Genomic DNA, 16,313 nt, shown 5'->3' with positions numbered 1-16,313 from the left:
ATTCAGTTGTGGTTTCAGGGTAACCTGTAGTGGACTTGTGATATTTGTTTGTCTCTTCTGATAAGAGGGAAGAGGTGTTCTGTGTCACGCAACTTGGGTCAAGATCTGTTTCTTGCTTTGCTCTTAGGCGCAGGGCACCATTGAAAGGAGTGATTTCCGTTGGTGCATCGCAGACCTGGTGGGAAGCGTCAGTCGTTTTGAGTCTGTCTCAACCTAAAGTCATGTTAGGCTATATCAGTTATACTGTTTAGTTTTTGTACTGAATACACTGCATTGTTTCAGGTGCAACATTGATGGTCATGCTGCAGCAGCTTGTAGGAGGGAGATTCCAAGATAATGGAAGTGTGCAGGAGGGCATTTGAAAGTGTCTGGTGCAAGAGAGGCAGCTTGAAGTGGTCAGAGTAGTGCAGAAGGTGTTGTATGCTGAGGCAGTTTAGAAATGGAGGATGGGTGAGGAATCCTGAGAGGATTCCAGTGAGTAGTAGATTTGTACCAGAACAGAGGGCCAATGAGAGATTTATGGTTCAGTAAGGTTGGCTTCTTAGCGTTCATATCAATGGTTATCAACTGTACTGAGCAATGCAATGTAAATCACAGAAAATGGATGTGGTAGCAGTTGCAGCGATGTATATGAGATTTGACTTCAGAAGAATTACAGGGTGTGTTGCGGGGTGGTGTCCTGTCCTCCCAGGCCATTGGCATGGTGCAGATAGGGTCAAAGTAGTGGTATTGGGTTTTTATACTGGAGTGTAGGTGGTGTCTAGGGCTATATTTAACTTTCTTAGAAGAACGGGTCTAATGAAGAGCATTTCATGTAGGTAGGCTGTGACTGGCCTCACGCTCCAGAAAGTAGTTGGCGGTGTATGCACCTAAAAGTTGGATGTGATCCGCCAACCTTAAAGACATGGGTTGTGTATGTATGCAATTCAGAGGGTGAATGAGCAAGACATTTTTCAGTGCCTTTGAATAGGGTATGGTATTAGGTGAAAGGCACACTGGTTTGAGATCTCATATGTTGTGGTGGTAGGTTGGGTGGAGAAGAGGTTGAGTTGGTGACAGTAACTAGGAGTGGACTAGTGGTGGTTTTGTTTCTTCAGCCCAGAGGAAGTGGGCGCTCCGGATCACGCGATTAGGTAGAAGAAATGTGACTTGCTTCGCTCTCTGGAGCAGGGCACTGTTGAAAGGAGTGATAACAGGCTTGGTATTAAATGCTGAAGATCAGTTGAAAATGAAGACTCCCCGTGTCTGATACTTGCCGTTTAGTTCAACGCAGATCCGGTGGCGAGCATGGGGAAATGGAGAAGACGTTGTCTGTTTTGATGTAGTCTTTGCCAGATAAGGTCATGGTAAGAAGTGTAAGTTACCCTGTGGGAGTGTTTGTTCCTAAATTTGGTGTCAAGTTTATGGGCAGCAGTATGTAGGAGGGTGAAGCCTAAATGTGGGAAGTGTGCAGGAGGGCTTGAAATGAAGGAATGTGTAGTTTCGGGGGAGGAAGTTAGTTGTGGGGCTAGAGAAAGGTGTTATGTGAAAGGCACCTTTGATCCCCTGCTGATTTTGTACGTTTGCCCACTGACAAAGAAATGATCAGCCTATAATTTTAATGGTAGGTTTTTTGAACAGTGAGAGACAGAATAACAACAACAAAAAAATCCAGAAAAACGCATGTCAAATGTTATAAATTGATTTGCATTTTAATGAGGGGAAATAAGTATTTGACCCCCTCTCAATCAGAAAGATTTCTTGCTCCCAGGTGTCTTTTATACAGGTAACGAGCTGAAATTAGGAGCACACTCTTAAAGGGAGTGCTCCTAATCTCAGTTTGTTACCTGTATAAAAGACACCTGTCCACAGAACATTATGCTTTGGGGGTGTTTTTCTGCTAAGGGGACAGGACAACTTCACCACATCAAAGGGACGATGGACGGAGCCATGTACCGTCAAATCTTGGGTGAGAACCTCTTTCCCTCAGCCAGGGCATTGAAAATGGGTCGTGGAGGGGCGTGGAGGGAGCTGAAGGTTCGAGTTGCCAAACGTCAGCCTCGAAACCTTAATGACTTGGAGAAGATCTGCAAAGAGGAGTGGGACAAAATCCCTCCTGAGATGTGTGCAACCTGGTGGCCAACTACAAGAAACATCTGACCTCTGATTGCCAACAAGGGTTTTGCCCCCCAAGTACTAAGTCATGTTTTGCAGAGGGGTCAAATACTTATTAAAATGCTAATCATTTTATAACATTTTTGACATGTGTTTTTCTGGATTTTTGTTGTTATTCTGTCTCTCACTGTTCAAATAAACCTACCATTAAAATTATAGACTGGTAATTTCTTTGTCAGTGGGCAAACGTACAAAATCAGCAGGGGGACCAAATATTTTTTTTCCCTGGCTGTATATCACAAATAATTTAATTTAGGTTTGCAGTGAATGGCCTCCATTACAGTAGGTGGCGGTGTACGCTCCTTAAATTGAATGCTATCCGCCGAAGAAGTAGTTTTTTGACTTGCGGAAATGACTGTAGGGGTCGGGGAGGAGCGGTTAGCGTGAAAAGTCAGATGAATTTAGCTTCGGTAGTTGGCTAAGAAGAAATACATTTCAAGTGCCAATGCACTTTCAAAAAACCATCTTCAACTGAATCGGATATAGTCATATCACTGCAAAATTGTGATATATAGCTAGCTAGGATGTTACAAAGGAAACATTAACTTGTTGTAGCTAGCTATAGAAGGATACAAACTAGCTACTTCGCGCTGACTTGACAAGCAAAGAAGATAACAAAGACATTTTGGGAAATTGTAATATGAAAAAAGACGTGTCTGGGACATTAGGATTTGTCTCTCAAAAAGACATCGTCTACAACAAACTTCTGCCATATGCGGATATATTAGACGACGAGTCCAATGACATTTTAGGTCAAATCAAAGGGAACTTGGGACGGGCTGTCCAGCTTCGAGAGATATGGCCGGGTGTCTTGTTTTGGACAAGGAAACTTTCCACGTAAGTGTGAATTTACCCAAGTGTCTGACTTTCTAGCTAGCTGGTTGCCATTCACCTGCCCTGAAAACTAGCTTCAGATAGTAACGTGGCTAACAAGTAACGAACTACATTTGCTTGGCCAAATAACTTTATTTACCGATGTAGTTAGAAGCTAGCCGACTCAACTCCATCGCAAATGGTGGAGTTTAGTCACAGACAGTAAGTTATACATATATTTGGTTTTGTCGGCTAGCCAGTGGATGCTAGGCTAGCTAAAGTTAGATTTCCGTTGGAAAGTGGGCTAACGGTACCGGTAGTAGCTTGCTAACAATCGCAATTTGACCGGTGTATTTTGAGATCAGTGAATGCATCACTGTCACTGACTCGGCCTTGTGGATTTTGCTCCCAGGATTAAGGTTAGCCAGGCAAGAAACCCCGAGGTAGTTGGCTAGCTAACTTCGTTAACTTTAGCCAACATTAGCCAGCCAGAACAGTAGCCAGCTACTCAACTTTAACATTTCAAGACAGATTGCAAGCGAAATGGCTGTCTTAAATCACGATATGAGTAACGTTAACCATGGACACGGATAGTAACGCCGCGCAAACTATCAATTGCTGTGTCATTAAGACAGACTAAGCACGCTAGTTGGTTAATGTTAGCTAACTCAGCTAGTGGCTAGGGAAACACTAGCTACATAACGGGCAAGCCCTTTAACCTTAGTTGCATCTTGTTTGTAAGCATGCTTAACTCTATAGGCCGAACGTTAGTTGGTTCTACTACCAACTATATCTTTCTAACATCCGTTTCCCTGCGAACCTATCTATCCAGCTTGCTAGCTGATTGAGACATGTTACTGACATGTAACCTATTGTCCCTTTTACCTAATCATACCTTTACTTAGCTAGCTAAGTTAGCCAGCCATTGCTTAGTCACTGTGACGGTGTGGTTGGTACCATCTCACGGGAATTGTTTGCCCTTAGGGAGGAATCAAGACTTGTGAAAGTCTGTTGTGTTCACTTTCAAAGACTTCTGTGTTGAGGGTTTTACATTAGTCCCATGATTTAGCTAGCTGAGTAGATAGACAACATTGTGAGAATCTTAAGGCAAACATTACTTCATATTCCCAAATAAATAACAACAATATTATTTTCCAGAAGGGAGTTAAGTTTTACTGTCACATGGCAATAAACTACACTGAACAAAAATATAAACACAACATGTAATGTGTTGGTCCCATGTTTCATGAGCTGAAATAAAAGATCCCAGACACACAAACACATATTTGTTTACATCCCTCTTAGTGAGCATTTCTCCTTTGCCAAGATAATCCATCCACCTGACAGATGTGGCATATCAAGAAGCTAATTAAACAGCATGATCATTACACATGTGCAGCATGTACTGAGGACAAAAGGCCACTCTAAAATGGGTAGTCTGGTCGCACAATGCCACAGATGTCTCAATATTTGAGGGAGTGTGCAATTGGCATGCTGACTGCAGGAATGCCCACCAGAGCTGTTGCCAGAGAAATGAATGTGAATTTCTATACCATAAGCTAATTCAACGTCATTTTTGAGAATTTGGCAGTATGTTCAAATGGCCTTACGACCACAGACTACGTATGGCATTGTGTGGGCAAGCGGTTTGCTGATGTGAACGGAGTGTCCCGTGGTGGTGGAGTTATGGTATGGGCAGGCGAAAGCTACGGACAATGAACACAATTGCATTTTATCGATGGCACTTTGAATACACAGCGATAGTGTGATGAGATCCTGAGGCCCACTGTTGTGCCATTAATCTGCCACCATCACGATGATAATGATAATGCACAGGCCCGTGTTGCAAGGAACTGTACACAATTCCTGGAAGCTGAAAATGTCCCATGTCTTCCATGGCCAGTGTACTCACCAGACATGCCACCCATTGAGCATGTTTGATGCTCTGGATCGACAGTGTGTTCCAGTTCCCGCCAATATCTAGCAACTCCACACAGCCATTGAAGAAGAGTGGGACAACGCGCCACAATCAAAAGCCTGATCAACTGTGTGCGAAGGAGATGTGTTGCGGTGCATGAGGAAAATGGTGGTTACACCAGATACTGACTGGTTTTCTGATCCATAACCCTACCTTTAAGGTATCTGTGATCAACAACTGCATATCTGTATTCCCAGTCATGTAAAGTCCATAGATGAGTGCCTAGTGAATTTATGTTAATTCACTGATTTCCTTCTGATCTGTAACTCAGTCAATTTTTTTAAATTGTTGCATATTGTGTTAATTTTTGTTTAGTAAAGCTACTGCTCATAACTACACAACACAAGTACTCCGTCTGCTTCAACATGCACTATTTACATTCTCATATGGCCTAATCACTGCCAGTGTTGCTTCATATGATGTGCTGTCCCAGGTAAATGCTTCCACAACGTGACGTGCCGTTTTCCAACGCTTTTGGTGTTGCTTGAGTGTGACCACGTGTGGGATTGGTGACACACCGGTGATCCCATTCTATAGCTGACTGTAATTAAGAATGTAAACATGATACAGCACCATAATAATTAAGGCCTTACAGAAGGTTGATACAATGATTGACTGTATATTAATTGTACCACATCCCTGTTGTACGCAGACCTTCAGGAAAGAGCAAACTATACTTTATAAACTGTCAGGCTACAGAAGATGGAAGCACAGTTATCTGTGAGCCTGTTTCAGAAGTTCTGAATTCAAGGCACTCTTCAGAGCTCCTCACAAAGTCAGAAGAGTTCTGTTCCAAACATATAGACTGTGTACCGCTTTATAGGAATAGTTACACGTAGACAGTGTTTTCACACCTTGCCAATGTTGTTATATCAGGTTACTCTCTGTCTGTTTGTTTGCCATGTTTTATTTGGTTGTACTAGCTACTAGGCTCATTAGGCTCTTTCACCTTAAGCTGTGTCGTAACTGTGTCCCAAATGGCACCCTATTCCCTATGGGCCCTCGTCCAAAGGAGTGACCTACTGAGGGAATAGGGTGCCTTTTGGGACTCAGAAAACATGCCAACAGAGCCTGGACGTAATCCTAATGCCATGACCGAGTCACTGCTCTCAACAGTTGATCTAGATTCTGGTGCTACACAAGTATTTTGGCTCCTTGGCAAGAACAAGAAGCATTCAATGCAGGCATAGCAGGCCTATTTATGTACTGTTGTTGCTTGGCCCTAAGCACTGGGCTTTGGTGGTATCCAGATTGTCATTCACTATATACAAGTATGTGGACAGCCATTCAAATTAGTGGTTTCGGCTATTTCAGCCACACCTGTTGCTGACAGGTGTATAAAACCACACAGCCATGCAATCTCCATAGACAAACATTGTCAGATGAATGGCCTTACTGAAGAGCTCAGTGACTTTTAACGTGGCACTGTTAGGGTTGCACATTTTGGGGAATATTCAGCGTTGGAAACTTTCCATGGGAATTAATGGCAATATATGCACATTAATATTAATACCATTTAAATGTAGATTTTTGCATTGGATATATTTACTATTTCATATAGAGACAGAAACAAACCTTTTTGCCTTATCATAAGTAGAGATAATTACAAATTAAATCCTTCCAATAAAAATAACAATTTAGTTACGAATTGAACTTTAAATGAGTTGACTCTTCACGTGGGATGATTTCACTGAACAACAAAAGAAAGGGATATTGAATGATTCCCAATGATCCATCGCATCTCCCAAAAAAACAGTTTTCAACATACATCTGTAAAATAATAGTCTGGAAACTAGAGTTTTGGTTGTCCTCTTCTCACGCTTCCATGTCTTCTCTCTGGACTTACTCAATGTCCACCTCTTTAACATCCGACTCTGAGGCCTCATCATATTCTCTGTCACTTTCAAATGTTGTTGAGGATGGCTCGTTGTCAGGCTCAAAAAGCTTCAAATTTGCCCAGATGGTCACCAATTTTTCAACCCTTGTATTGGTCAGCCTGTTGCGTGCTTTGGTGTGTGTGTTCCCAAACAAGGACCAGTTGCGCTCTGAGGCGGCTGATGTTGGTGGGATTTGGAGGATGATGGAGGCAATGGGGGAAAGAGCCTCAGATCCACAAAGTCCCTTCCACCAGGTGGCTGATGAGATATGTTGGCACGACTGCCATATTGCATCTCCATCCCAAAGCCCTTCCTTGGAGGTGTACTTTGCCAGACTGCCAAGAACCTGTCCCTCATCCATGCCAAGGTGGCGAGACATGGTAGTGATGACACCATAGGCTTTGTTGATCTCTGCACCAGACAGGATGCTCTTGCCAGCATACTTGGGGTCCAACACATACACTGCGGCGTGTATGGGCTTCAGGCAGAAGTTTTCACGCTTTTTGATGTATTTCAGAACTGGAGTTTACTCTGCTTGGAGCAACAGTGAAGTGGGCAGGGCAGTACAGATTTCTTCTCTTACATCTGCAAGCAGAGTCTGAACATCAGACAGGATGGCATTGTCTCCCTCAATCCATGCAATGGCTACTGCTACAGGTTTCATGCTGCTTACCACTCTCACAAAATACGTTATCCTCTTGATGGGGCTGTCCGTATCGGCAGACTGTGATATGGCCATTTCTTGGAGAGACACCTTCCCCTCCAGGAGACTGTCAAACATGATGATAACACCACCCCAACAGGAGTTGCTGGGCAGTTTCAATGTGGGGATCGTATATTGGAGACGTGTGTGTGTGTGTGTTGTCCCTTGTGTCTGTTCTCTTGTAGAATACTGGTTGAGTGGTGGAGGTGATGTAGTTAATGTTCGTGGGCAAGGAATAATTCAACCACCCATCAGGTATGATTGCAGTACAGTCTGCTTTCTCTATGATTTGCTTGACCTTCACTTGAACTCTGCATCCAGAAAATGAGTAGATAAAGCATGTCTGGTTGGAGGGTGTATGCTGGGTGATAGAACATTCAGAAATATCTTCCAATACACATTGCCAGTGAGCATCAGATGTGAACCAGTTGCATACACAGCTCGAGCAAGACATTCATCAGCATTTCTCTGACTACATTCCTCCATTGAGTCATCAAAACTTCTGATTCCAGGAGGACCATGAGCTGTTGCTATCAATTAAGGTGTCTGCTTCATCATTTTCACCTTGAATAGAAGTAGAGGGACTTTTGTCAGAGGCTGCTTGTTGTGAGCGCTGAGGGAACTTTATGCACTTGGCCAGATGATTCTGCATCTTTGTTGCATTCTTCACATGATTTGGCACAGTATTTGCAAATGTACACAGCTTTTCCTTCTACATTAGCTGCATTGAAATGTCTCCACACATCAGATAGTGCCCGTGGAATCTTCCTGGAAATATTTGAAAAAAAATGAGTAAAATAAAACAAGTCTGTTCAGCAAATTTCTGCCCTGCTGGAGCTGCCCCATAATAAAAAAAGTTTTAAAAAAGCATTTTTTTGGTCCTCCAATAATCGGTATCGGTGTTGAAAAATCATAATCGGTCGACCTCTAGCCTGTTTATTTATCATCAAATCACAGCCCACTTTGTCAAACGGGTGATTTAACAAAAGCACATTCGCGAAAAAAGCACAATTGTTGCACAAATGTACCTAACCATAAACAACAATGCCTTAATTAAAATCTGTATATCTTTTAAAACCTGCATATTTAATTAAAAGATTCATGTTTGCAGGCAATATTAACTAGGGAAATTGTCACTTCTTTTGCGTTCAGTGCAAGCAGAGTCGGGGTATATGTAGCAGTTTGGGCCGCGTGGCTCATTGCGAACTGTGTGAAGACCATTTCTTCCTAACAAAGACAGTAATTAATTTGCCAGAATTTTACATAATTATGACCTAACATTGAAGGTTGTGCAATATTTAGACTGAGGGTTGCCACCCGTTTGATAAAATACGGATTGGTTCCGTATTTCACTGAAAGAATAAACGTTTTGTTTTCGAAATGATAGTTTCTGGATTTGACCATATTAATGACCTGAGGCTTGTATTTCTGTGTGTTATTATATTATAATTAAGTCTATGATTTGATAGAGCAGTCTGACTGAGCGGTGGTAGGCAGCAGCAGGCTCGTAAGCATTCATTCAAACAGCACTTTTGTGCGTTTTGCCAGCAGCTCTTCGCTGTGCTTCAAGCATTGCGCTGTTTATGACTTAAAGCCTATCAACTCCCAAGATTAGGCTGGTGTAACCAATGTGAAATGGCTAGCTAGTTAGCCGGGTGTGCGCTAATAGCGTTTCAAACGTCACTCGCTCTGAGACTTGGAGAAGTTGTTCTCCTTGCTCTGCATGGGTAACACTGCTTCGAGGGTGGCTGTTGTCGATGTGTTCCTGGTTCGAGCCCAGGTAGGAGCGAGGAGAGGGACGGAAGCTATACTGTTACACTGGCAATACTAAAGTGCCTATAAGAACATCCAATAGTCAAAGGTATATGAAATACAAGTCGTATAGACAAATAGTCCTATAATTCCTATAATAACTACAACCTAAAACTTCGTACCTGGGAATATTGAACTCATGTTAAAAGGAACCACCAGCTTTCATATGTTCTGAGCAAGGAACTTAAGTTTGCTTTTTTACATGGCATATATTGCACTTTTACTTTCTTCACCAACACTTTTTTTGTTTTTGCATTATTTAAACCAAATTGAACACGTTTCATTATTTATTTGAGGCAAAATTGATTTTATTGATGTATTATATTAAGTTAAAATAAGTGTTCATTCAGTGTTGTAATTGGCATTATTACAAGTACATGCTAAAAAAAATTGGCCGATTTTAATCGGTGTTGGCCTTTTCTGGTCCTCCAATAATCTGTATCGGCGTTGAAAAATCATAATCGGTCTACCTCTACTTGGCACACATGTAGTTGGACTTTCTCCCATTCTTCTCTGCAAATCCTCTCAAGCTCTGTCAGGCTGGATGAGGAGCGTCGCTGTACTGCTATTTTCAGGTCTCTCCAGAGATGTTTGATCGGGTTCAAGTCTGGGGTCTGGCTGGGCCACTCAAGGACATTTTCAGAGATTTGTCCCGAAGCCACTCCTGTGTTGTCTTGGCTGTGTGCTTAGGGTCGTTGTCCTGTTGGAAGGTGAACATTTGCACCAGTCTGAGATCCTGAGCGCTCTGGGGCAGGTTTCTCTGTACTTTGCTCCGTTCATCTTTCCCTTGTTCCTTACTAGTCTCCCAGTACCTGCTGCTGGAAAAACTTCCCACAGCATGGTTATGCTTCCACCACCACACTTCACTGTAGCGGTGGTGCCAGGTTTCCTCCAGACGTGACGCTTGGCATTTAGGGCAAAGAATTCAATCTTGGTTTCATCAGATCAGATAATGTTGTTTCTCATTATCTGAGAGTCCTTTAGGTGCCTTTTGGCAAATTCCAAGCAGGCTGTAATGTTCCTTTCAGTAATGAGTGGCTTGTCTGGCCACTCTAGCAAAAAGCCTGATTAGTGGAGTTCCGCAGAAATGTTTGTCCTTCTGGAAGGTTCTCCCATCTCCACGGAGGAACTCTGGAGCTCTGTCAGAGTGACCATAGGGTTCTTGATCACCTCCCTGACCAGGGGCCTTCTCCCCTGATTGCTCAGTTTGGCCGTGCGGCCAGCTGTATGAAGAGTCTTGGTTGTTCTCAACTTCTTGGGAGACAGGATTGTGTTGAGTCCACTATGTTCTTGGGGACCTTCAATGCTGCAGAAATGTTTTGGTACCCTTCCCCAGGTCTCTGCCTCGACACAATCCTGTCTCCGAGCTCTGTGGACAATTCCTTCGACCTCATGGCTTGGTTTTTGCTCTGACATGCACTGTCAACTGTGGGACGTTATATAGACAGGTGTGTGCCTTTTACACATCATATCCAATCAATAGAATTTACCACAGGTGGACAAGAATGAAGTTCTTGAAACATCTCAATGATGATCAATGGAAACAGGATGCGCCTGAGCTCAATTTCGAGTCTCAAATCAAATGTTATTGGTCACATGCGCCGAATACTACAGGTGTAGACCTTACATTGAAATGCTTACTTATGAGACCCTAACCAATAACTCAGTTAAAAATATGGATAAGAATAAGAAATAACAAAGACAAGTAATTAAGGAGCAGCAGTGAAATAACAATAGCGACACTATATACAGGGGGTTAACGGTACAGAGTCAATGTGCGGGAGCACTAGTTATTTGAGGTAATATGTACATGTAGGTTGTTATTAAAGTGACTGCATAGATGATAACAACAGAGTAGCAGCAGTGTAAAGTGCGGAGGGGGGGGGCAGGCAATGCAAATAGTTTGGGTAGCCTTTTGATTAGATGTTCAGGAGTCTTATGGTTTGGGGGTAGAAGCTGTTTAGAAGCCTCTTGGACCTAGACTTGGTGCTCTGGTACCTCTTGGCGTGCGATAGCAGAGAGAACAGTCTGACTAGGGTGGTTGGAGTATTTGACAATTTTTAGGGCCTTCCTCTGACACCACCTGGTATAGAGGGCCTGGATGGCAGGAAGCTTGGCCCCAGTGGATGTACTGGGCTGTTTGCAATACCGTCTGTAATGCCTTGCGGTCGGAGGCCGAGCAGTTGCCATACCAGGCAGTGATGCTACCAGTCAGGTTGCGCTCGATGGTGCAGCTTTAGAACCTTTTGAGGACCCATGCCAAATCTTTTCAGTCTCCTGAGGAGGAATATGTTTTGTTGTGCCCTCTTCACGACTGTCTTGGTGTGCTTGGACCATGTTAGTTTGTTGGCGATGTGGACACCAAGGAACTTGAAACTCTCGACCTGCTCCACTACAGCCCCGTCGATGAGTGGGCCTGTCCTCTTTTTCCTGTAGTCCACAATCATCTCCTTTGTCTTGATCATTTTGAGGGAGAGGTTGTTATCCTTGCACCACACTGCCAGGTCTCTGACCTCCTTCCTATAGGCAATCTCGTTGTCGGTGATCAGGCCTAGCACTGTTGTCATCGGCAAAGTTAATGATGGTGTTGGAGTCGTGCCTGGCCGTGCAGTCATGAGTGAGCAGGGCGTACAGGAGGGGACTGAGCACGCACCTCAGAGGGGCCCCTGTGTTGAGGATCAGTGTGGCGGATGTGTTCTTACCTACCCTTACCACCTGGGGGCGGCCCGTCAGGAAGTCCAGGATCCAGTTGCAGAGGGAGGTGTTTAGTCCCAGGGTCCTTAGCTTATTGATGAGCATATGGTGTTGAACGCTGAGCTATAGTCAATGAATAGCATTCTCACGTAGGTGTTCGTTTTGTCCAGGTGGGAAAGGGCCGTGTGGAGTGCAATAGAGATTGCGTGATCTGTTGGGGTGGTATGTAAATTGGAGTGGGTCTAGGATTTCTGTGATAATGGTGTTGTGAGCCATGACCAGCCTTTCAAAGCATTTCATGGCTACAGACGTGAGTGCTACAGGGCGGTAGTCATTTAAGCAGGTTACCTTAGTCCCTGTGCCCAAGAACACTATGGTGGTCTTCTTAAAACATGTTTTTATTATACACTCAGACAGGGTGAGGTTGAAAATGTCAGTGAAGACACTTGCCAGTTGGTCAGCGCATACTCGGAGTACTTTTTATTTCACCTTTACCAGCAGATGTAGAAGTAGTTTTGCTCATCTGGTAGGCTCGTGTCACTGGGCAGCTCTCGGCTGTGCTTCCCATTGTTGTCTGTAATGGTTTGCAAGCCCTGCCACATCCGAGCGTCAGAGCCGGTGTAGTACGATTCGATCTTAGTCCTGTATTGATGCTTTGCCTGTTTGATGGTTCGTCTGAGGGCATAGCGGGATTTCTTATAAGCTTCTGGGTTAGAGTCCCGCTCCTTGAAAGCGGCAGCTCTAGTTTTTGCCTGTAATCCATGGCTTCTGGTTGGGGTATGCACGTACAGTCACTGTGGTGACAACGTCATCAATGTACTTATTGATGAAGCCAATGACAGATGTGGTGTACTCCTCAATGCCATCGGAGGAATCCCGGAACATATTCCAGTCTGTGCAAACAAAACAGTCCTGTAGCTTATCGTCTGCTTTATCTGACCACTTTTTTATTGATCTAGTCACTTTTGCTTCCTGCTTTAATTTTTGCTTGTAAGCAGGAATCAGGAGGATATAATTATGGTCAGATTTGCCAAATGGAGGGCGAGGGAGAGCTTTGTATGCATCTCTGTGTGTGGAGTGAAGGTGGTCCAGTTTTTTTCCCCCTCTGGTTGCACATTTAACATGCTGATAGAAATTTGGTAAAACGGATTTAAGTTTCCCTTCGTTAAAGTCCCCGGCTACTGGAAACGCCGCCTCTGGCTGAGCGTTTTCTTGTTTGCTTATGGCGGAATACAGCTCGATCAATGCTGTCTTAGTGCCTACAAATTCTCAGAAGGCAGCCTGTTCTTTGGCCCCTTTTTCTCTGCCTTCTCTTCACGCAAATCAGGGGGATCTGGGCCTGTTCCCTGTGAGGGCAGTATATCATTCATGTCGGGCTCGTCAGACTCGTTAAAGGAAAAAAAGGATTCTGCCAGTCCGTGGTGAATAATCGCAGTCCTGATGTCCAGAAGTTATTTTCGGTTGTAAGAGACAGTAGCGGCAACATTATGTACAAAATAAGTTGCAAAGAAACTAACAAAAAAACATCATTGGTTGGACACGTCAGCCTTCTCCGGTGCCATCTTGTAATCACCATCTTGTAGTGTCATAGCAAAGGGTCTGAATTCTTATGTAAATTAAACATTTATTTTTATGTGTGCAAAGAATTATAGCATGTTTTGTCGTAATGGAGATTGTTACGTTACAGAATAAGGCTGTAACGTAACAAAAATGTGTAAAAAGTCAAGGGGTCTGAATACTTTCCGAATGCACTGTACGTCTCGCGTCTGAGCTGTTGAATTGAGACTCTGTCTCTGTACTGACCTTTTGTCTGTTTTATTGCCTTTCTGAGGGCATAACTGGACTGTTTGTATTCAATCATATTCCCAGTCTCCTTGCTGTGGTTAAATCCATCTGTCCACTGTTTTTGGTTTGGATAGGTTTTAATCGTCACAGTGGGAACAACATCCCATATACACTTCCTGATGAACTCTGTCAGTGTATATTTCAATGTTATCCTCAAAGGCAGCCCGGAACATGCTGGCATCTGATCCTATTCTCATCTGAATAATTGTTTGATATTGTGTGCAACGGATGGCAAAACTCATGGTTTTGAGTCACGGATCAGATACTTTTTTCAGATCAGCAAAAAAACTTTGCGTTCCATTTATTTGTTAAAGAACACTTAAAGCAAGGAACTTTTTAATGTTTAAATAATATCTTAAATACTCAATTGTTAAATTAAAGTGCAATATGTGGCATGATACCTTCCTTTTGAAAATTAGTGAATGAAAAAGTAGCCTGTGTCCACATAAAAAAAAAAAAAAAAAAAGCAAAGCAGACCTGAGCTTATAACTTCAAATTCTTTTTCAAAAAAATGAGGATGTCTACATTGTCTGTGGAGAGGGTAGACCTCTTTGCAGTCACTATGTCCCCTGCCGTGGAGAACACCCTCTCGCTAGGAACTGAAGTGCCAGGCACAGCCAAGTACAGCCAGGTAGCATCTTGCCATCATGGCAATGTGAGGGTATTTACACTCATTGCTTTTCCACCATGCCAGTGGATCACCATCCACTGGAACGCCGCTTGCTGCCTTGTAGGATGCCACCTCCTCTTTGATGGTGTTGGCAAACGTCTTGCCTGTGTCCTTGCTCGTAAAGGTCTCCCCGACAAGCTCCTTCATGGCCAAATTATTTTGTGGAGGAGATGCGTCTGAATTTGCTCCTGTCGGCTCTGTGGCTTTACCCCTCAGGAAAAATGACTTAATCTATTAAACTAACTAATGATTTATTTTCATATTTCATAGAACTATAATTGTGGATGGATGATTCTAATAGCAATAGCTTAGACTAAGCTTTGTCTGCAGTATATTTATTATTGAAGTAATTCGCTCTTTTTTTTTCACCTCTTCAGTGGCCACAATCTCAGTGGTGAGATCACTGTATGTCCTCCGGTGTAGGACAGGGACTTGAACAGACAGGGACTTGAACAGACAGGGACTTGAACAGACAGGGACTTGAACAGACAGGGACTTGAACCTTAGATCTAGTGCAGTATATTTATGAAGGTAGTCCTGTACATTAGGGGGGCATCTGGGGTTCAGGTCCTCTCTAATGGCAGCCTTGACATCTCTAGTGATGGTGCTGTCTTCCTCACTTGGGGCCATGGATTGTAGAATCCTTGTTTTCAGAGGTAGGATCATGGACACAGACGGTACAGTTTCAGTGCTCAATAGGGTTGTAACTGTTTTGAGGGGTTTGAGCACCTGTAGGACCTCCTCTGCCACTTTCATGTCATCATCAGACAAGGTGACAATGTCTTTATTTTTTTTCCAGGGTCTTGTCTGTTAGTGCAGAGTATACAGCTGCCTGCTGCTCAAGATGGCGCTCCTGCATGTCATAAGTGGAGTTCCATCTTGTTGTGACATGGTGTATGAGCTTGTGGGTCGGTAGCTGTAACATTTCTTGCTTGGTCTTAAGCACATGAGCGGCTGTTGTGCTTCGGTGGAAGAAGAAACCACCTTCCTGATCCTACCAAGGAGGTGGTCCATCTGGTTCACTGAGATTCCCCTTTGGGATGCTAAATTGATCACATGTGCAAAGCAAGCTATCTGTGGCCCCAGTCCAGCCTCTATCACTGCATTTACTTGGTTCTTGACATTATCTGTGGTGGTTGGGATATTGCTATTGGGCCTCTAGCTTCCACTCTGCTGCTGCTCCGAGCTGTACCTGTGCCAGATTTGTGCCTGTGTGACTCTCATAGAGGGGGAGTGTCTGTAGCACTACGCCTCTGTGGTGTGCACACAGTCACGTAGCTTTCTGTTGCCCTGGAGGTCCACTCCTCTGGTGTAGTGAGCAGTCACAGTCACGTAGCTTTCTGTTACCCTGAAGGTCCACTCCTCTGGTGTAGTGAGCAGTCACAGTCACGTAGCTTTCTGTTACTCTGGAGGTCCACTCCTCTGTGGTGTAGTGAGCAGTCACAGTCACGTAGCTTTCTGTTGCCCTGGAGGTCCACTCCTCTGGTGTAGTGAGCAGTCACAGTCACGTAGCTTTCTGTTGCCCTGGAGGTCCACTCCTCTGGTGTAGTGAGCAGTCACAGTCACGTAGCTTTCTGTTGCCCTGGAGGTCCACTCCTCTGGTGTAGTGAGCAGTCACAGTCACGTAGCTTTCCGTTGCCCTGGAGGTCCACCCGTCTGTGGTGAGGGCAACAGAGGATGCCTTGGATAATTCGTTGACAATTTTGATCATTTCCTGTTCATAAAGATCTGGCACGATCTTCATAGTGAAGTGTGTGCGGCAGGGGA

The 16,313-nt window shown here is 43.9% G+C and overlaps 1 protein-coding gene across 2 annotated transcripts in view; it reads left to right on the top strand.

Annotated features, from left to right (window-relative positions):
- Nucleotides 1-2,496: 2,496 nt before the first annotated feature.
- The window catches only part of LOC106611227 (proteasome activator complex subunit 4B), an 89,408-nt gene continuing 75,591 nt past the window's right edge, over nucleotides 2,497-16,313 (top strand). For both annotated transcript variants that reach the window (XM_014211221.2, XM_045724975.1), the window contains exon 1: nucleotides 2,497-2,991. In XM_014211221.2, coding sequence (XP_014066696.2) covers nucleotides 2,795-2,991 — 197 coding nt within the window. In that variant the 5' untranslated portion in view covers nucleotides 2,497-2,794. The remainder of the gene's footprint in view (nucleotides 2,992-16,313) is intronic.

This window comes from Salmo salar, chromosome ssa01 (assembly GCF_905237065.1).
Source record: "Salmo salar chromosome ssa01, Ssal_v3.1, whole genome shotgun sequence".
NCBI classification, from domain to species: domain Eukaryota; kingdom Metazoa; phylum Chordata; class Actinopteri; order Salmoniformes; family Salmonidae; genus Salmo; species Salmo salar.
The sequence above is the reverse complement of the archived record's forward strand: the minus strand, read 5'-3'. Positions and strand labels throughout refer to the sequence as shown.